Genomic DNA, 17,921 nt, shown 5'->3' on the forward strand with positions numbered 1-17,921 from the left:
GTACGCCAGCGCGGGGCACCGCTCCGTAAGCGAAAGCAGGAGGCTCGCGGCGGTGGCTTTAAGCCGCCATGTTCACTCCTGGCATAAACACAGCGGACGAGCTGAAGGAGGCCCCGGCGCTGTCGGCCATGCTTGTTCCTGGCAGGAGCTTGACTACCAGCCGCCTGAGGCCGTGCTGTCTCGCACTCTGTGTCGGTCGCACTTCCGCGGAGACGTGCGGAGGCTGTTCTGTAAGCGGCTCCGTAGGCCTTACTCACTGTCCCCGCGCGGGAAGCTCATAAAAAACACAGACGCGGACCGAGGAGAAAAGGCGAGGTTTCAAAAAGCGTGGTCCCAAGCGGTGGGCAGCGAGCAGGGTGCTGGCAGGAGTGGCGGAAGGGGCTGCTCTCCGGGAACCCCCCTGCCCTCACCCGACATGGCGGCCGCGGAGCGCTGCTGGGAAACCCGCGCTGCCCTCACGCAAGATGGCGACCGGAGCCGTTAGTGCCCGCAGCCGCCCTCACCCACAATGGCGGCGGCAGAGCGGCCGCTCCCGCCCGCTTCGACGGCAGGGCTGACGGGCGAAACTAACGCTTGGTGGAGGCGGGGGCGGGGGGGAGCAGGGTGCGCCCAGCTCCGCATCCCCACCTAACGCCCCGCCGCCCCCCCCCCCCCGTGCGGTGGGCGATGGGAGGAGCTCGCGGGTGGGACGCTCCATCTGCCCGCCCGCGCGGGGGGCGGGGTGGGGGGAGCGGATGGAGAGCAGCGACTTCCTCTTCCCCTGAGCTCGCCGGTGGCGGCAGACCGAGAAGAGCCGAGGGGGCGCTCCCCCGCACCGGCCGCCCTGTGGTCCGTCCCGGCCGCTGCCCTGGAGAGAAAGGAAGGAAGAGCGAGGGGGCGGGGGTGAGGTCGCGGGGGTCAGCGCGGGCCGCGCGCGGGGGCGGGGCGGGCACCCCCGGGCGTCCCCAGGTGTGTGGGGCTGGGGGGGGGCAGGAGAAGGGGGAGACCCCGAGTGTGTGGGGTGGGGTGGGGGGGCAGAAGGGGGAGACCCTGGGGGTGGGGGGGCAGGAGAAGGGGGAGACCCCGAGTGTGTGGGGCTGGGGGGGGCAGGAGAAGGGGGAGACCCTGGGGGTGGGGGGGCAGGAGAAGGGGGAGACCCTGAGTGTGTGGGGTGGGGGGGCAGGAGAAGGGGGAGACCCTGGGGGTGGGGGGGCAGGAGAAGGGGGAGACCCCGAGTGTGTGGGGCTGGGGGGGGCAGGAGAAGGGGGAGACCCTGGGGGTGGGGGGCAGGAGAAGGGGGAGACCCTGAGTGTGTGGGGTGGGGGGGCAGGAGAAGGGGGAGACCCTGGGGGTGGGGGGGCAGGAGAAGGGGGAGACCCTGAGTGTGTGGGGCTGGGGGGGGTAGGAGAAGGGGGAGACCCTGGGGGTGGGGGGGGCAGGAGAAGGGGGAGACCCCGAGTGTGTGGGGTGGGGTGGGGTGGGGGGGCAGGAGAAGGGGGAGACCCCGAGTGTGTGGGGTGGGATGGGGGGCAGGAGAAGGGGGAGACCCCGGGGGTGTGGGGTGGGGCGGGGGGGCAGGAGAAGGAGGAGACCCTGGGGGTGGGGGGCTAGGAGAAGGGGGAGACCCCGGGGGTGTGGGGTGGGGGGCGTCCCTGGGTGTGTGGGGCTGAAGAGGGCAGGAGCAGGGTGTACCCCTGGAAATGGGGCCTGGGGGGTTGGGCACAGGGCACCCTCAGAATGGGGTGAAGGGTCTGCAGGGTGTCATGGCCTGGGGAGTTTGCAAGATTCTCCCCCCTCCCCCCCCACAACGCACCCTGAAGAAAGGGGGTGTCAAGAGTGAGCAAAAGCTGGAGAGGGGCCAGGGCTTGAGGAGTTTGGGGTCTCGAAAACAAAGGTGGGGGGGAACAGTGAGGGTAGGCACCCTGCTTCCCCCCCACTCCTGCAGGTGTGTGGCATGATGAGTTCCCCTGGTAGGGCCGTCAGCAAGTTTCCCCTGCACGTCCTGGTCTGGAATAATGACTACCGGCGACTGGACGAGGAGCTGCGAGATAAGGTAACCCGGACATCTAACCGGCAGCGTGTCAATAGAGCATTTCAGGCTTGGTGGCCCTGAAAACCCTGTGGTATCATACCGGGTTTAATGAACCTTACTTATTACCACCTTTCTGAGGGGAAGTAACCCTGTTTGTGCAGCCGTGTCTGTTTACCAGGCTTGTAGGATAGTTACCCTTCTTTTTCTTTAGCTAGTTAATTGTGGTTGAGGGAGCACTGTAAAAAGACATAGGGGTATGCTTTTTGTTATAACATATTTCTTAAATTTCAAGTTCTTATCTGTAAAACTATGCCCAGAGCGTTCAAGTGTGGTTTTCAGAATAGCTCTACAGAAGGTATTAGGACTGATTGAAACAGATCAGAAAGAGCAGATATGATAGATGCTAAAATTTTCTGTGCCAGAAAAGCAATAAATACTGCTTACCTCAGTGGGAAATCAACATGCAGCAAAGGTGGCTGCTGTTGCCAAAGATTAACCTGGCCACTCTCTTGCTGAGGACAAACAGTTCTTATGGCTTCTTTGCTGTCCAGGTCTGCAGGGGTAGCAGTTTTATGCTTGCTGGAATGTTTTCAGCATCTCTGCTTTTTTTTTTAAAAAAAAAAAATAGGATCATTGTTTTATGCTGTAGAGTAGAAAAATACAAAGCCAGCCCTCTTTGGGAAACAACCAAGGGAGAAATGGTAATGACGTAAGGAAACGGTCTGAAAATCTGCAGCAAACATCCTACTTGCTGAGATGCTATGGGAAAACTGGCATCCCATTAGTATGGAGTACAGTTTGCAGAAGCAGAGCATAATAATTACATTATGGCTGACACCACAAGTATACGATCCGAAGATCAGCTGTGCCACCTTCTAACTAGCGATTACCATTTGCAGTTCTAACAGTGCACCACAATTTACTAATGCTTGCTTAGAGCATGCTCCTGTTCTTTTTAGGTGAATCTTTGGAATGCAGCTACTAGTTATCAAATTCATGTAATCTTAGTCCCTACTTAACAAAATTTTTTAATTTTAATGACATATTACTTCTGTGTATTTATTTCTATTTCAATAATGTTCTCATCCTTGAAAGTTTGTAATTAAACAGATAATTCTGCTTCTTGATGCTCTAAGACTGCAGTTTCGTTAGCATCTACATCTGTGAAGTGCTGCTTTTTACCTCAAAACCTTTTACATTGTAAGGAAATGAGCAACATGTTGGGATGGAATATATTTGTCTCTCATTTCCTTTATCTGCTTTTAAATAACTTTTTTTTTAAAGTGTTCCAAAGATATGCTGTCTCCTGCTTCCTTGGGATAAACTTCTTGCTGTTGAAAGGGTGGGTGAGGGAATCAAAAGAAACTTGCCAGCTGCACTTGATGTGGCAAAGGAGGATTAGAACGTATGGTTACCTGTTAACAACAGCAAAGAAAATTGGGAGGGCTTTTTTTCTTTTTTCTTTCTTTTTTTTCTCTTTTTTTTTTTTTTTAAGAGTACATTACCTGTCAGTGTGGTAGACGTTGGAGCTGTAGGAAGTGGGGAAGTAAATTAATTGGTGTTCAACCACAGAATTGAAAAGAGAATGCTTTCAGTGAAGCTTTCTCAACTCTGTGTGTGTGATCTTTCAAACCTGATACTGTCAGATAACTGGGTTAACTTGCATAATAACTTTCCTTTCTTATTCTGCTATTGACTTTCCCCTTTTCCTTTAGTTATAGATGCTCTTCTGTTTCAAATCTCTAAGCTAATAGTGAAAAATATGTAAGGTATGAGAATGTTGTGCTTGCATGTTTTGGATATTTATGCCTGTGCAATTACTTTTTTTTTTTTTTTTGACTTGTATAAATGCACTCACTCTTCATTGTGCTGTGTGTGTCAGTCAAATGGATGCTTTGTAAATTACCATTTGCTTCCATACTTTCAAAAAGTGCTATACAAAATGAGCGTTGTATGGCCTATTGCTTTATTTTTAATTTATTTAATGTGCCCTATAATACTGTTCCACTCTCTAGTGGTCTCTCAGGCTGTTGACTGTCTGTAGTGCAAAACACAAAGAATAGAACTCCTGTCATCTCCCGAAAGAGACTGTTTCTGAAGGGAGAGAGAAGGGGAAATAACAACTGGGTTCTTGTTGATGCTTCTCTTTTTTTTTTTTTTTTTTCCTGTAATGTTTTACGGTGATATTTGTTCTTACCCTGTTAGTTTTAGGGGCCCTGTTCTGCTTCTCTTTTATTTCAGTAGGGAAGTAAGATTGCACTGTAAGGAGTGCAAAAGGGCAATGCAGTAGTATTATGAAAGCTGAGTTGACTAGGTGTGACAAACTGATATATGGGAATACTGACTCCTTTTATTATTGACGAGCTTTGTTTATATGAACTCTCTGCAGTGCACTCTGATTAATTGCCTTTGATAGAACAACTGTAGTATTATTTCTGTCTTGGATACTCAACAGGATGTTGATCAACGTGATCCTCGAGGCCGGACCTTGTTGCACCTTGCTGTTTCCTTGGGTTATATAGAATCTGCCAAAGTCCTTCTTCAGCACAAGGCAGATGTAACCAAAGAAAATGCGCAGGGATGGACAGGTAAAGATAACTTGAAAAAAAGAAACTGTATGTTAATGTTTTTCAGTTGTAAATGTTGTATTTTTGACTGCTTTTTATATTGTTTATTTTGTTTGAAAAGCAAACTGAAACTAGCTTATGTCTTGATTTCTTTCAGTTTTACATGAGGCTGTCAGTACAGGAGATCCAGAGATGGTACATATGATTTTGCAGCATCGAGACTATCAACAAACATCTATGACGCTTGGAGGAGTTCCTGAATTACTCCAAAAGATTAATGAGGTGATTATTTAGTTGAATTGGAATTACAGTCTAGAATAAGAGGTTTAAAGTAGTTCCGTTAAAGCAGATGAACAGAGATTAGAACCCAGTTGATGTGAAGTTTGGTGATTTTGTTCTTCTTTTCAATCTGCATCTCCCGTAGACCTGTGGGAGATGATGCAGTTTTTTCCTTGAGTATTTTGAAATGCTTGGTTAGGAACTCCAGCGTCAGAGGCCGAATCTTGAAGCTGTTACTGCTTCTATAGTAAAAACGGGAAGAATAGCTCAGTAAAAAGCAGCAGTGATAGGCCAATGTCTTTTATATCTCTTGGTTTCAATTTCGTTGTTTTAAGGCTCATTTGTCATGTCTCAAGTTCTTTTTTTTTAATCTGAAACATGTATGAGAAATGCTATAGTTTTAACCTAATATTCAGTATTTGTTTCACAAAATATTTTCTTCTTTCAGACCCCTGACTTCTATGTGGAAATGAAATGGGAATTTACTAGCTGGGGTAAGTATCTTGATCGTTGTTACCTCTTCTAAATGGTAGACAGAAGGACCTGCTCATGTACAACTGTCACAAAAGAAGTGCAGAGAAATATGCTTATTAGAATCTTCCTTGCTTGCCCCCGCTATACTTATCGTCACCTCTCAAACTATTCAGAGCTCTGAAGATTTGAGTTAACCTCTTATTTTTTGGTTGCAGGTTGGTTGGTTTGTTTGTTTTAAATGGAAACTGCAACCATTGTCAGAGAGTTGTTGAAGGCTTTCCTCGGGGCTTTGTTTACCCATCTCTGGGTATGGGGTGACTAAGACAGTGATACCAACCTTCTATATTGATGCACAGACTACTCTAGAAACCCCTGCTCTTCTTTTAAATGAACAAATGTTGGGCCTTACAGTTGACTTCGTTTTCCAAACAGCTACCTATTAAACTGCTAGGAGACTGGTTTTATCTCATTCCACATCTTTTAGTCTGGACAAATGCCTTACTCCTTTTCGTGTTCATCTTTAAAATAAAACCAGCGTTTCTAGTCTCTAAGTTCATCATTCTTAAAGGCAGAGAGGATAAATATCACCTCTACTGGAACAACGATCGTAGTACTTCATTGAGCAATTCCTATACGAGGAATATAGCTTCTGGATGAGTTCAGACTTCCTATGCGCTTAGTCTCAGAATATTGTATATATATTTTCTTTTTTCTCTTCTCTTCTGTAGTCCCACTTGTTTCTAGAGTGTGTCCAAGTGATGTCTGCCGCATCTGGAAAAGTGGTGCCAAACTACGAGTGGATATCACGTTATTGGGCTTTGAAAATATGAGCTGGGAGAGAGGAAGACGTAGTTTAATTTTCAAGGGAGAAGGTAAATATTTTAGCATGTCTGAATCATTGGTCACCAAATACTTTGTGAGCCCCAATGAGAAGCGCCAGTTCTACTAAAGAAGACCTGTTGAGAATGAGTATGTACTTTTCAACAAAAATTTTCTACGTGTCTTTCATGACCCGTAGAGTCACTGTTTTGGAGTATAACATAAACGCTTGATTTTTTTGCTCTGTTCATTTGTTTCATTCTCAAATACTATTGGTAAGTTTGTAGATGATGAGATATCTCATTCCAACAGATACTGGAGGCTGGGCGGAGCTAATTGAGATCAATCACGATGATAAGTTTGTTACAACGGAGCGTTTTGAGATTTCCCAACACATGAAGCGTTTGACGTTGGGATCTATGACACCAAAAAGAAAAGATGTGGAAAGACGCCTTACGTCTCCAATTATTAATACGTGCCTTGATACAAAAAATATTGCTTTTGAAAGGTAAGATATGAAGTTTCTCACAATAAATAGACTGCAAGATTATGATTGATTGTACTTGCAATTAAGCTTTAAAGACAAACTCTCGAAAGCCCTGTTAATAAAAACTTTTACGGTTACATCTGAAATTACTTTAAACTTCACATGTAGTTAGCTGAAACTTTGCTTGGTCATCTTAACTGCTATTGCTTGGCAAAAAGTCTCCAGTTGAACTGATTTGCGTGAAGCTTTTGAATGATCGTATTAGTGAGGTCAGCGGTAACCTCTCTTGTTAAGAGTGTGTAGTTCACTCAAATCTGTATGTATGGTGTCAAAACTAATGGGACAGATTTCAGTTGGACTTTGAGGATCCCATAAGAGAATTCACAGCTTTTGTTTTAGCTAAATAAGTCAGATCTCATATTAATACTTTTATTAAAAATACTTGTACAGTATTTCTTCCCATAGTACTTTCTACTATATTTGTCTTCCTTGTTTATCACGTTTGTTTATCTAGGTATCTGTCAGCTTAGTCAAAGGTGCTGAAACAAGCCTTCTTATTAAGCTCCTTTTGGAGTGTTTTGAAACACAGTAAAACACCCCTCTCCTCAGAGCATATTGTAAACAAGAGGTATTTTCAAAGTGAGATGTGTAATTCCATCATCTTTCACCTGAATGTTTAAAAAACTTCCAAAACTTAGTCCCTGTGAGGTTCAGGGAGCCTTAGTAACTGCGGCATCTGTACATCCAGAGACTTGACTCAGGGTTTCCTAGACAGGAGCAATCCTTCCAAGGACTTCCCCAAATTTCAGTGACAGGTTACTTTTGAAATTAAACTGTGCACGTTAAAAGCTGCTGTGGTCAGGCTGTCAGACAAAATAATTCAGTAAGTTTTAGGTTCTCCTGCTCCTCTGTGGCTCAGGTATTCACATCCAAACCTAAAATCTCTGTCTGAGCCTCTGTGCTTTGGCTATGGCCTGAATAAGAGCAGAAGCGGCGTGGCTTCCTCAGCCCTTTCTTGGTATTTGTGTGTGGGGACAGGCTGGCTTGTGCTTTTGTCTGAGGTTACTAATCAAATAAGCTATTGTTTGCTCAAAGCTTTTTTTAGAAAAATGGGCTGGGGACTGTGTAGAAATGTAACTGCATAGACGCTTTTGATGTTCACTCTTTGTCAGAACCACATCTGGATTCTGGGTATGGAGGACAGAGAAAGCAGAAGGTGTAAATGGTTACGAAGCAAAGGTAAAATCTGTTCTGTGCTATTAAGTCGTCTTACAGCTAACTGAAGTGTGATCGTGTTATGCCTTTATTTCCTGAATATCTCAGTTTCTAAACTTTTCCCTGAGAGTTTTCTTGTTTTGCCAGCAGAACTGGGCAGGAGTGAGGAACTTCCAGGGTGCCAGCCTTATGGGAGTGATGGTGCCTGTGTGTAAGAACGTCAGCAGGGCCCTTTGGGGAGAGAAGGAATGAAAGCACTTCAGGAGAAAAGGGACAAAAGGTTCAGCAATAACCAGTAGAACTCAGTTCCATCCAAAAACTAGAATTGAACTCATTCTCAAGTATTGGCGTTCTTCCTCTCTTTAGAAGATGAGGAGCCCATTGATGAAGGGCCTTGAGCTCTCACAAGTGACAGGGTTGCAAGAAAATAACGGCCTCCTGCCGCCATGAGTTACATCATCAATTCAAGTAATAAAAGACTCTGCTGCTGCTGATGAGCCAAGCAGTGGCTTTGATTGGTTCCATGTGACAGTGTTCTTCAGTTTTCTATTTTTGGGAAGTATTTTTGAAGATGGCTTTTACAACCGTAGTGTTTTAGGAATTTAAGAATTGCAAGAATTAACTTTCTTAATTAATAAGTCTCTGTTTACTCCAGGTTTTGGAATTTGTGCAGTAAACAGCACTTCTTTTTTGTAGTTTCATTTAACAGTAAAATTAATGGTCAATAGCTTCACAGATTTATATGAAGGCTTTTTTCATAAGACTGCAGGACTGTTCAGTTGAACACGGGGTTCATTAGTGTTCCTGTATAATTAAGCCACCCAGTAAATTTCATTTGGAAGATCTTATCAATGACCTCTTGTTTAGAGATAGCATAGTCTGACTCTGCTTCCCCGTGTTCTCTCTCATAAAATCTCTGCCCAGGTGAGGAGAGCAAGATAGGAAATGCTTATCTAGTTTTGAAGTTGGTTCAGATTGCACTTTTACATAGATTTTGTTTTTCTTCATAAATCTACTTCCCAGGAAACATTTTGAAAGGCTGAATTTTGTTGCCATTGAAATCAATGGCCAAACTCCTTTGCTTTTATCTTGGTGCAGGATGCTTGAAAAATTAATGCTGTCTAGAGATACTTTGTCATACGATATGTAGGTTTTCTTACTTTTATCAGTTTGACCAGCAGGTGGCCATGTAGTTTCAGCCTTAGCACAGGACTGTCAAGAAAATAGTATATAGCTAGTATATAGCATTTCCATTGTTTGAAAGTGAATAGAAAAATCACTAAAGTGCAGTGTTTCTTATTGATCACCGATATGTTTAAGATGTTTGTCATAAGAAATAGATTAATACTTCTTAATCCGGTCTTGTTTTAGGTTTGTGTTCATGGTCTTTTATTAGCTCTGAAGAGAAGGCTGTCTTTTAACCTGTGTTGTACCTTTTTTTTTTTTTTTTTTTTTAAGGTGTACACTGCAAACAATGTAAATGTAGTCACAAAAATCCGAACGGAGCATTTAACAGAAGAGGAGAAGAAAAGATATAAAGGTAATTTTCCTATAGGATAGATGGAATTAAGTAGACCCTCTCTGATGTTTTCTCTGTGTGGCTGTAGAAGTACTAGGCAGATAAGGTGAAATACTTGCTGACCTTGCCCTGCTTTAGCTTCGCGTTTTGTGACTGAGGTGGCTGTGGCTCGTTACTTGACTCCTACCATATGAATGAACCAGTATTTATCCTAGCTGTATCTGGAGGAAAGAAGAGCCCTTCAAAACTATTGAAAGCTTTAAAAGGCTACACTTCTTTCTATGCTTTCAGTATCTCTGTTTCCTGTTCTGGAACGTGTTTGTGCCTCTGCCTCGTTTTTGCCATGACCACAAGATTCAAGTGGGTTTTGTTTTTTGGGGTTTTTTGTTTATTGTTGGTCCCCTAATTCTTTGTAGTATCTAAATTAGAGTGAAGGGAGATGAGGCAGTAACCTTGCATGGAAACACTGCCCTTCATTGGTCTTCCTTCGGACCCAGGAGGGAGGCACTGCTAAAAATAAAGTTGTTTGATGATAGAAACCCCTGAAAACTTTTTCCTCTGTTCTGTTTCTTGTACCTATTTTATTCTGTCACCTTTTGGTCCTGGTCTTTTCTGGCAAAGCTTATGGGAAACTTGGGCTCTCCCCTGAATGTGAACTGCCTCCTTTACTTTGAGTTAGAAGCCTTGCTTGTTAGACGGGCGTGTACGTGAATTTTAGTGCTACTTGATAGTAATAGATGACTTTTTTTTTTTTTTTCCCCTCCTATTGTCTGAAGCTGACAGGAACCCTCTGGAATCCTTTCTTGGAACAGTGGAGCATGAGTATGGTGCTCAGGTGAGTGTCTGCTGTCTTCACGAAAGATCACTACAATGTAGAGATCGGTGTCAACAGAAGTTGTATGTGTGTGAATTGCTTCCTGTTTCTTCAGTTCAGCAGCAATTTTTCTATTGTGGCTTCTTTCTACGAGTAGCAGTTGTTTCCTTCTGAAGTTTCTGATGAAAAGGACATTGAATCCATTAGCAAAGTGAGAGTTGGGCATGAGCAGTGGTGGTAAATCTGAGCAAGCACAATTCTTGGTGGCATCCGACCATAATTTGGGAAGAAATGTTCACAGGCAACAAGCCACAGACTGGCAGAAGCCTTGCTTGGGAGATGGTGTTAGTGTAGTGATCATCAGACAAAAGATAATGGGCAGAAATGACACAGTCTGAGTTGCTGGAGAGCAGCATGCTAAAAGTTGTGTCCTTGGCTGTTCTGAAATGCGTGTTGATAATGACGGCAATATTGCTTCAGAAAAGACTCCCTTGAATCCGTATATACTAAGTGCAGTAGATGATACAGAGCCAGCAGCTGGCAAATCTATTAAGACAGTGTTGTAGATGTTAACGTGGATCATGGGCTTTTTGTTTAAAATACCCTATCAAAGTTTTGGCTTTCATAAAGGGTTGGGAGCTTAGTTTTGTAGCTTGTGTGCTTCTTTCTGGTCAGTTTCTAGGTTTTAAGTATTTAAGTGGCACATAATAAGTTGGCTTTTAAATAGATTCTATTGTCCCTAGAATCCTTGGAGATTTTTAACCTCAGTAGAAAGTACTTGTTTGGATCAGACTTTTAAATGTGTGTGTGTGTGGCTACATATTACTGGTGACTAAAGTAGAGAAAGAGTTACTTCACAAGAAATAACTTAGTTTCTTGTAGTAGCCGCTGCCTGAGTCATTCTGTACTTTTTTTATTTAATAGGATCTGACAACAGAGTATGCCACAATTAACAATCCAACTGCTATTACTCTGGAGGAATATTTTGACCCAGAGTTTGATTTGAAAGATAGAGACATTGGAAGACCAAAAGAAGTCACCATCAGAACACAGAAGTGAGAAATGCTCTTAACTATTTCCTGTTTTAAAGTATTTTGAAACTGTCTTTACCCGATCATCTAATCTTTAGAAAACAATTTGTACAAATATCTGATTAAATACCTCCCTGCTTTTTCTCCAAGAAATGAATCAAAAGAGGTATCTTGAACTGTTCAGCCATATTCTACTACTTCTACTAAGTGAAACAAAACATTTGGAGTAGTGCTGTAACTTTCTAAAAATCCAATCCTTACCTATTGTAAAGTATTACCCATTGCCTTTAGTCTGACCAGGACTGCAATTCAGTTTTTTAGTGCAATAACTCTTCTGTCTCTTTGAGACGTATAAAGCAGGGGACAATGCTGTGTATTTTGCTTTGTATCTGTTCCAAAGCTGTACTCTTAGAATGCTTTTATGCAACTTGCTCGTATAGATTTAAAGCAACCTTGTGGATGAGTGAAGAGTTTCCCTTGTCTCTTATGGAACAAGTCACTCCAATCATTGATCTGATGGCCAGAACTAGTGCTCATTTTGCTAGACTTAGAGATTTCATCACTTTGGAGTTTCCACCAGGATTTCCTGTCAAAATTGGTAATGTTCAGCATTTTTTATTTTAACATCTTCATTTCCATTCTACTGGTGTTTGCAACACGTTAGTTTAAAAACTGGAACACAAAGTTAACAAGGTTTTTGTAAATGTCATCTTGACCATCTCTAAAAGTGAGAAGCCAGATGCACGTTATCTTGTGTGCCTGGGATCATTAAATCCAAATTCCAAAGGACCAGCAGAGTAATGTAATTTTAAAGATGATATTGTTTCAGTAAGAACTGGCTGTTTGCTCACCTCTTCCTCTTGTCTCCGGTGTCTTAGATTCTTAAAATGTTATGTTAAAATATGAAAAGAGTTTAGAAACAGCGAGACTGAGTGCAACTTCTTGGTGAGGTGGGTTGCAATTTGCTTTGTGGTTATGGGATGTTGTTTGTGAAATATGTTCAATAAACCTGTACGGGTTTGATGTGGCTACAAGTGTGGAAGTGAATGACGGAATTCTCTTTTTTTATAGAAATCTTGTACTCTTTCCTATAGAAATTCCCTTATTTCATGTGCTGAATGCCCGAATTACATTTGAGAATGTTAACAGCTGCAGGACAGCTGACAAACCATCATCACAAATCAGTGGAGGTGCACAGTGTGAGTCATCAGGTAAGGAGTAGAAAGATTCAGTGGCTGGATCTTCTAATAGTTCTGTCAGTGGAATCCACAAGAGGAGGAGACAGGTTAACTGCAAAGAATGAAAAATTCACAGATGAGAGGAAGCTGCAACGCATGACATAGCTGATCTGGAGTGTGTGAAAGTAGTCATTGGTAACACATTCTGCCCCTTCAGAGACTGCTCAAATGACTAAGCTGAGCTCTAGCAAAGCTTTACAAAGTGTTTTAGGGTTTAAATTCCGATGCATTAGATCATAGTGCTGCTGCTGATGAGAAAGCTATTGCTTTAGGAAGTAGAGTACAAAAGTGCTGTGACAGATCAGTCTGCGTGCCTTTTCAGGAGATAAGGAATTATGTTTGAGTAGGATGTTTGTGACTGCGTGTATACAGTTGTACTCTGTCCTATGAGGTGTTACAGACCCAGTCATTAGGAACATCCTCACTGAAGTCCGAGACGCTCCAGTATTTGTTGTGCAACCTTGCTTTTCTTTTTGTCAGAGTTTAGCCACCTTTGCTCTCTGCTGCACGTTGGCTTTACTTGTACGACTTGCCAGCATTCTAAAAAAAGACTCTCTATTTATTCTTACTGCTGTGCTTGGCTGCCACGTAAGTCTTTCAAAGCCTCTTGATGTGTGTAGCCGGGTGGTTGATCAACGTTTTTGAACGTTTATGCACAATTAAATCAACTCCATCAGAATTTTTTGAGCAACAATTGTAAAAATAAACTACGCCACGTTTGTAACTATATTTGACTTCTACAGGTGCTACTTTTGAGGTTGACCAGTCAGTGTTTGAGATTCCTAAATCTTACCATGTCCAAGATGATGGTAGGAACATACATGTGCAGGATGAAGATAATGAGATTATGCAATTTGCTATTCAGCAGAGTTTGTTGGAATCCAGTGGAAATAAAGTAAGTGTTGTAATCCACTCAGTGCAGCTTTAACAGTTTTGCAAGGATTATGCAGAGATAGTTGCATCTCTAAATTGCACCAAGGTGTGGAAAAAGTTATGTAGGACCTATTTTTCCTAAGAACCTCAAAAGAGAAAAATGCAGTAATAAATTTAAAGAAATAGAGTGACTTAAGAGTTATCTTTCACTGAGTTGCATTGCAAGTCTGTTAACTGTTGTGGAATTTTTCTAGGAAATGGGAGTGCATTCCAATGGAGCAGTTGCATATTCACAGGACTTCAATTTACAGTATCAGAGGTAACTTTTTCCCCCCTATGCAAGCCACGCTCTGATAAAGCAAAAATACTTCCAACAGTAGCATGAAGGAATTGTCCTTTTTTTTTTTTTTTTTTTTTGGTCTGTTCAGGTACAGAAGCACAGAACTCAAAGCCTTTTTTCCTATTGTTCCTGTTTCTTAAAGGTTTTATTGCTCCAAGAAATAAGAGCTTCAAATTAGGCCTCCCTGGTTTATATAACATGTCCCTTTCGTTCAACTGTAGGACTAGAAGACACACGTAACAGATTTTTTGCTCAACAAAATAAGCACGGTTCTTGGAACTGTGAGTTTGCTCCCTGTAAGTTTAATGTTTATTAGATACTGAGGACTTCGGGTAGCTCTTATTTCATTTCAAAATCATTATGTAATCCTTACAAACTTGGTATTTAATGGACACTTGAGAATATGCTGTGGGGTCTTCCTGTAGCTAAGCGCGAAGAAATGTTTGTGCACACAAATAACTGCATTCTCCTGGCTCTTTGTGTACATGAAAATGATAGTACCTTTAAATAAAAATCCTTTCGGAAGCCCACTGAAACTTTAACTCTTAGTATTTTAGCGTGTATAAAATATTCTGAGGAATAGTCAAAGAACAAGTTTTATGCTGGGAGCTTTATGGCCATTAGAACACATTGGTCTCATCTTGAGAATTGCTTTCTTCCCTTTAGGAAAGGGATTCAAATTTGCAATTGGAAAACAGTTGTTAGGGAGGATTATTGCAAGAAAAGCGTTACGGAATCTGTGCCTCTTGTTTCTTGAAGCTATTTTTCTTTCTTCAGGGCACTGCAGGAGAGCTTTCTAACAAGCTCAGGTAATTCGCACTGCAGCACACCTAGTGAGCCCTCCAGTTTTGAAAAAGACTTGCAGCTTGCCATGGAGTTGTCTGTCCGAGAGCAGGAGGAGCGAGAGAAGCAACGTCGCGAAGAGGAAGACGCAGAGCTTCAGCAAGTTCTACAGCTTTCTCTCGTGGAAAAATAACTCCTTAGTGATCTCCTGAAATAAGGATGACCAAAGTTGTGTGATACTGAAAGCTTTTATAGCTATCAGCCTGAGGACTACTCCTGGATTACTAAAGTAAACATTTCACCTGCCTTCTTAATTTTAATCATTAGCATAAATGAAGCTCTGGTGTGGTTTTCCACCTTGATTTGAGGGCTGGAGTGCTATTTACGAAAAAGACTTTTTTGCAGATTGTGCAGTGCTTAAACATGAGGGGAGTTTCAGAACATGGGGATCTGCGTTTGGTTCCCCAGCCACGCAGTCTTAGCTTTGAAAGAAAAGTTTTACATAAACACATTTATTGAAGAGCAGATGGAAATTTTGCTTAGCATCAGGATGTAGGATTGCCATCAAGTTTGAGAACATAATCTGTGGGGAGTCCAGGGCGAAAACTTCGTTACTTACCAAAGAAATGCTCATCTGCTTAGTCATTTCTGAATAATTCAAAGCCATTGACTGTGCTGCTTCCAGTTGTTACTTGGAGGGATATCTATCTATCTCTATATGTATACCTGCATACAGTAGTTTTTCATGCTGACAGTGTATCATGCTGACAGACGTTTTCTCTTAGGTTTGTTTATACACGACTAAGGATATTTTCTGTCTAGTTACCAAGATTTTTATCACATGCTCCTGCTTCAGAGGGATAATTTTATACTTGAACAGCTAATCCAAACTCAAGATTAAATTAGTGCTTTCTAAAAAAGGATAAAACAAGCCAGTAACATTTCAGATCCTAAAACGGGACCATCTGTCTATTAAAGTAGCAGTTTCTATAGTGATTCAAAACCAGCTAGTTCACATAGTCAGAGGGCAGCAAGAGAATAACTGGTAGATACAGGTGCTTCTTGAGATGACTCTGTATGTGCGTGCGTGCGTGCGTGCCTGTGTGTAGTGGGTGCTAAATTCAAATAAAAATCAGGTGGAATTTTAATGTATACTTATTAAAAAATAAGTTTTAATAATTCTGTCATCTGAAAGGGAAATGCATGTATTGCTTTTTAAAATTCAAATGTTCATCCTTTATGTGAATACATATATTTTTTTATCTGAATCTTTTTATTGATTTTAAAGCAAGCCAATACAACTACACTCATTAAAAAAAAATACAGTATCGTAACAATTCAGAAGTATGTTTTAACAAGCTTTCCTCAGGTCTTTAGTCCTATTATGTGTTTGTAGCTGTTTTGTCTGCACTTCTGTCAGTGTTTACAGTAGTTATGCTGTGACTCTAAAGTGCACTCCACAAGTACACAATGTACATCAACAGAAAAGCCTTACTGTAGTCAAACGTGAGCAATATTTTTTAGTCCTGGCTGGCAGAAGTGTAAAGAACCTATGGTACATATGGTCTACCTGCACTTGTTACTTGGGCAAAACAGGGCAGTCCTGTGTGACCAACTATTAACCAGTGTAAAATCACTATAAAATAGACTTGATCGTAACCAGTGAGATGGTTGGTAACTTGGAACTTTATTTTAAACCAATATTAATCCATTGTTTTACATAGCAAATGACTAAAATCCCTTCTGTATGCACTAGAACAGGTATATCTGCACCATATTTGTTTAAAATGATATGGCTTGTATCCCTAAATAGTTTATTTGATATTTGCAGGAATGTTGAACATCACTTCCTTGCGCATTGGCAGTGGTCTATGTTGGAATTGTTGAGTCGTTCTTTGAAAAGAGAATTACTGTGACTTTCACAGCTGCATAAAAGGGAATAAGCCTTGCATTGAGCTCTTGACAAGTTGTGAGGTATAAGATGATTTTTTTTTTTTCCTCCAGCGGAAATAAAGAGTGCTGTTGCCTTTATAAGAGCATCTGTCTGACATTGCTTATTTCTAGTAAGCGTTTCAGAGGTTTCAAGGGAAATAATCTTATTTTCTCAAGCTGAGTTATTTTCCATTGTGTATATCAAACTAAAGAATATTGTGCAGTTTTTACTTTCAGTTTTGTTAAGGTCCCTGCTTCTTAACCTGCAACTGTAAAAATCTTGGTTTTCACTGTGATGTTCTTTTATTTATTTAAGCAAAGGGCCTGCTTCTGTGAAACATGCTACTTTTCTTAAATCGTAGCTTACATCTTAACGGCACAGATAAAAGGCATCCTCTGATCACCCATGCACAAGCTTGTGTTATTTTCTTCAAGAGCATACAACGCTATATTATACACTCCAGCACTTTTCTAGCATAGCAGTTAGATTTATTTATTTTGTTAATAACTATCCTTATCTGGCTTTTTGTTAAACTTCTGACCATAAAAGGTGATATATCAAACTATCAAAAATGCACTTGTGGTTTAATTAGTATAAAATAGACACATAATTCACAGAAACATTTTTTAACGCTTTCAGCTAACCTTTTGCAATTTCTATTTTGAAGAGACGGTCAATAAAATACAAATATGTTTTAAGTAAATGAAAAGCATTTTAGTGTTAGAACTCCTGTGCATTGCACACAAGAAGGTACCGATCAAAAGGAGATAGGAAAAGAACAGTAAAAGGTTAAATAGTATATTTGATGTTAACAGACTGCTGTACTCCCCCCCCCCCCAAAAAAAAAATCTGCTAGCTTCTTTTGCAGTGAAATAGACAAGCAAGATAACAAAAATAATTATAGGTTGTATTTAGCCCTAACTAGCTTTTAAGTCCATCAGTCAAAGTTGATTAGAAATTCAGTAAGTTTCCTCACTCTACATTGTCAGTGCTGTTTGTCTATATCCCTGCCTGGAAGTGAGACCAAACATTTATGCACTATTTTGTGCTTTTTGAACTGTGATTTCAAGCAGCTGAGCCACGTATAAAAATAGTTCCTGATGCGTTTGGTTTGGAAATCATTAACACACTACTTTTGGCCAACTTTTTTAATTGAAATGTCTCTATAAAAGCGCCAGAGTTAATTGAACTTTGCCTGTTACAGTGCAGTTATAAGTAAACATGATTTGCAAGATCCCCTTTACATTTGAGGTCTGATTCAGCACTATCTATGCTTAATGGACTAAATGTGCTGGTTGAAGATAGACTGGGCACTTTTAGCGCGCTATCAGTTTACTTTATCAGCACTATTACACTGCCACTCTAATACAAAGTTTTCTTGAGGACTCCAGCTGAAATTCCAATGGTGAAATGCCCAGCTAGAGTTAGCTCTCTAGTAGAGATAAACTGAAAACTCATTTTCCACTGTGGTGGACAAACTGCACTAATTTCATACATGCCGTTACCGTTTGGGCACTACACCTGCTGGTGTTATAGAT

The 17,921-nt window shown here is 41.6% G+C and overlaps 1 protein-coding gene across 6 annotated transcripts; it reads left to right on the forward strand.

Annotated features, from left to right (window-relative positions):
• The first annotated feature begins 68 nt into the window (after positions 1-68).
• Positions 69-16,486, forward strand: ANKRD13A (ankyrin repeat domain 13A). 6 transcript variants are annotated; one of them, XR_011135193.1, is made up of 18 exons: positions 69-230; positions 766-882; positions 1,925-2,032; positions 4,467-4,599; positions 4,736-4,860; positions 5,306-5,351; positions 6,060-6,203; positions 6,463-6,658; positions 7,810-7,876; positions 9,311-9,392; positions 10,148-10,206; positions 11,110-11,240; positions 11,657-11,814; positions 12,311-12,427; positions 13,198-13,349; positions 13,582-13,646; positions 14,445-14,739; positions 16,282-16,486. XR_011135193.1 is itself a non-coding variant. In XM_068911688.1 (17 exons), the coding sequence occupies exons 1-17, from the start codon at positions 69-71 to the stop codon at positions 14,641-14,643; spliced, it is 2,061 nt and encodes a 686-aa protein (XP_068767789.1). In that variant the 3' UTR covers positions 14,644-16,486. The 6 variants fall into 6 exon arrangements, 4 of the variants coding, with proteins under 4 accessions (XP_068767789.1, XP_068767792.1, XP_068767791.1 ...); XM_068911688.1 differs by having other exon boundaries at positions 14,445-16,486; XM_068911691.1 differs by having other exon boundaries at positions 144-230; positions 1,954-2,032; positions 14,445-16,486.
• Positions 16,487-17,921: the final 1,435 nt, after the last annotated feature.

The sequence above is a fragment of the Struthio camelus genome, chromosome 17, assembly GCF_040807025.1.
Source record: "Struthio camelus isolate bStrCam1 chromosome 17, bStrCam1.hap1, whole genome shotgun sequence".
Classification (NCBI taxonomy): domain Eukaryota; kingdom Metazoa; phylum Chordata; class Aves; order Struthioniformes; family Struthionidae; genus Struthio; species Struthio camelus.

What these genes read in the sequence shown, in the direction of transcription:
- ANKRD13A (XM_068911688.1), top strand. Translation starts at nt 69, where the DNA reads ATGTTCACTCCTGGCATAAACACAGCGGACGAGCTGAAGGAGGCCCCG. An exon ending in GGAAGAGCGAGGGGGCGGGG is followed by an intron (nt 883 to 1,924) that starts GTGAGGTCGCGG and finishes CCACTCCTGCAG; the next exon opens with GTGTGTGGCATGATGAGTTC. An exon ending in ACGAGGAGCTGCGAGATAAG is followed by an intron (nt 2,033 to 4,466) that starts GTAACCCGGACA and finishes GATACTCAACAG; the next exon opens with GATGTTGATCAACGTGATCC.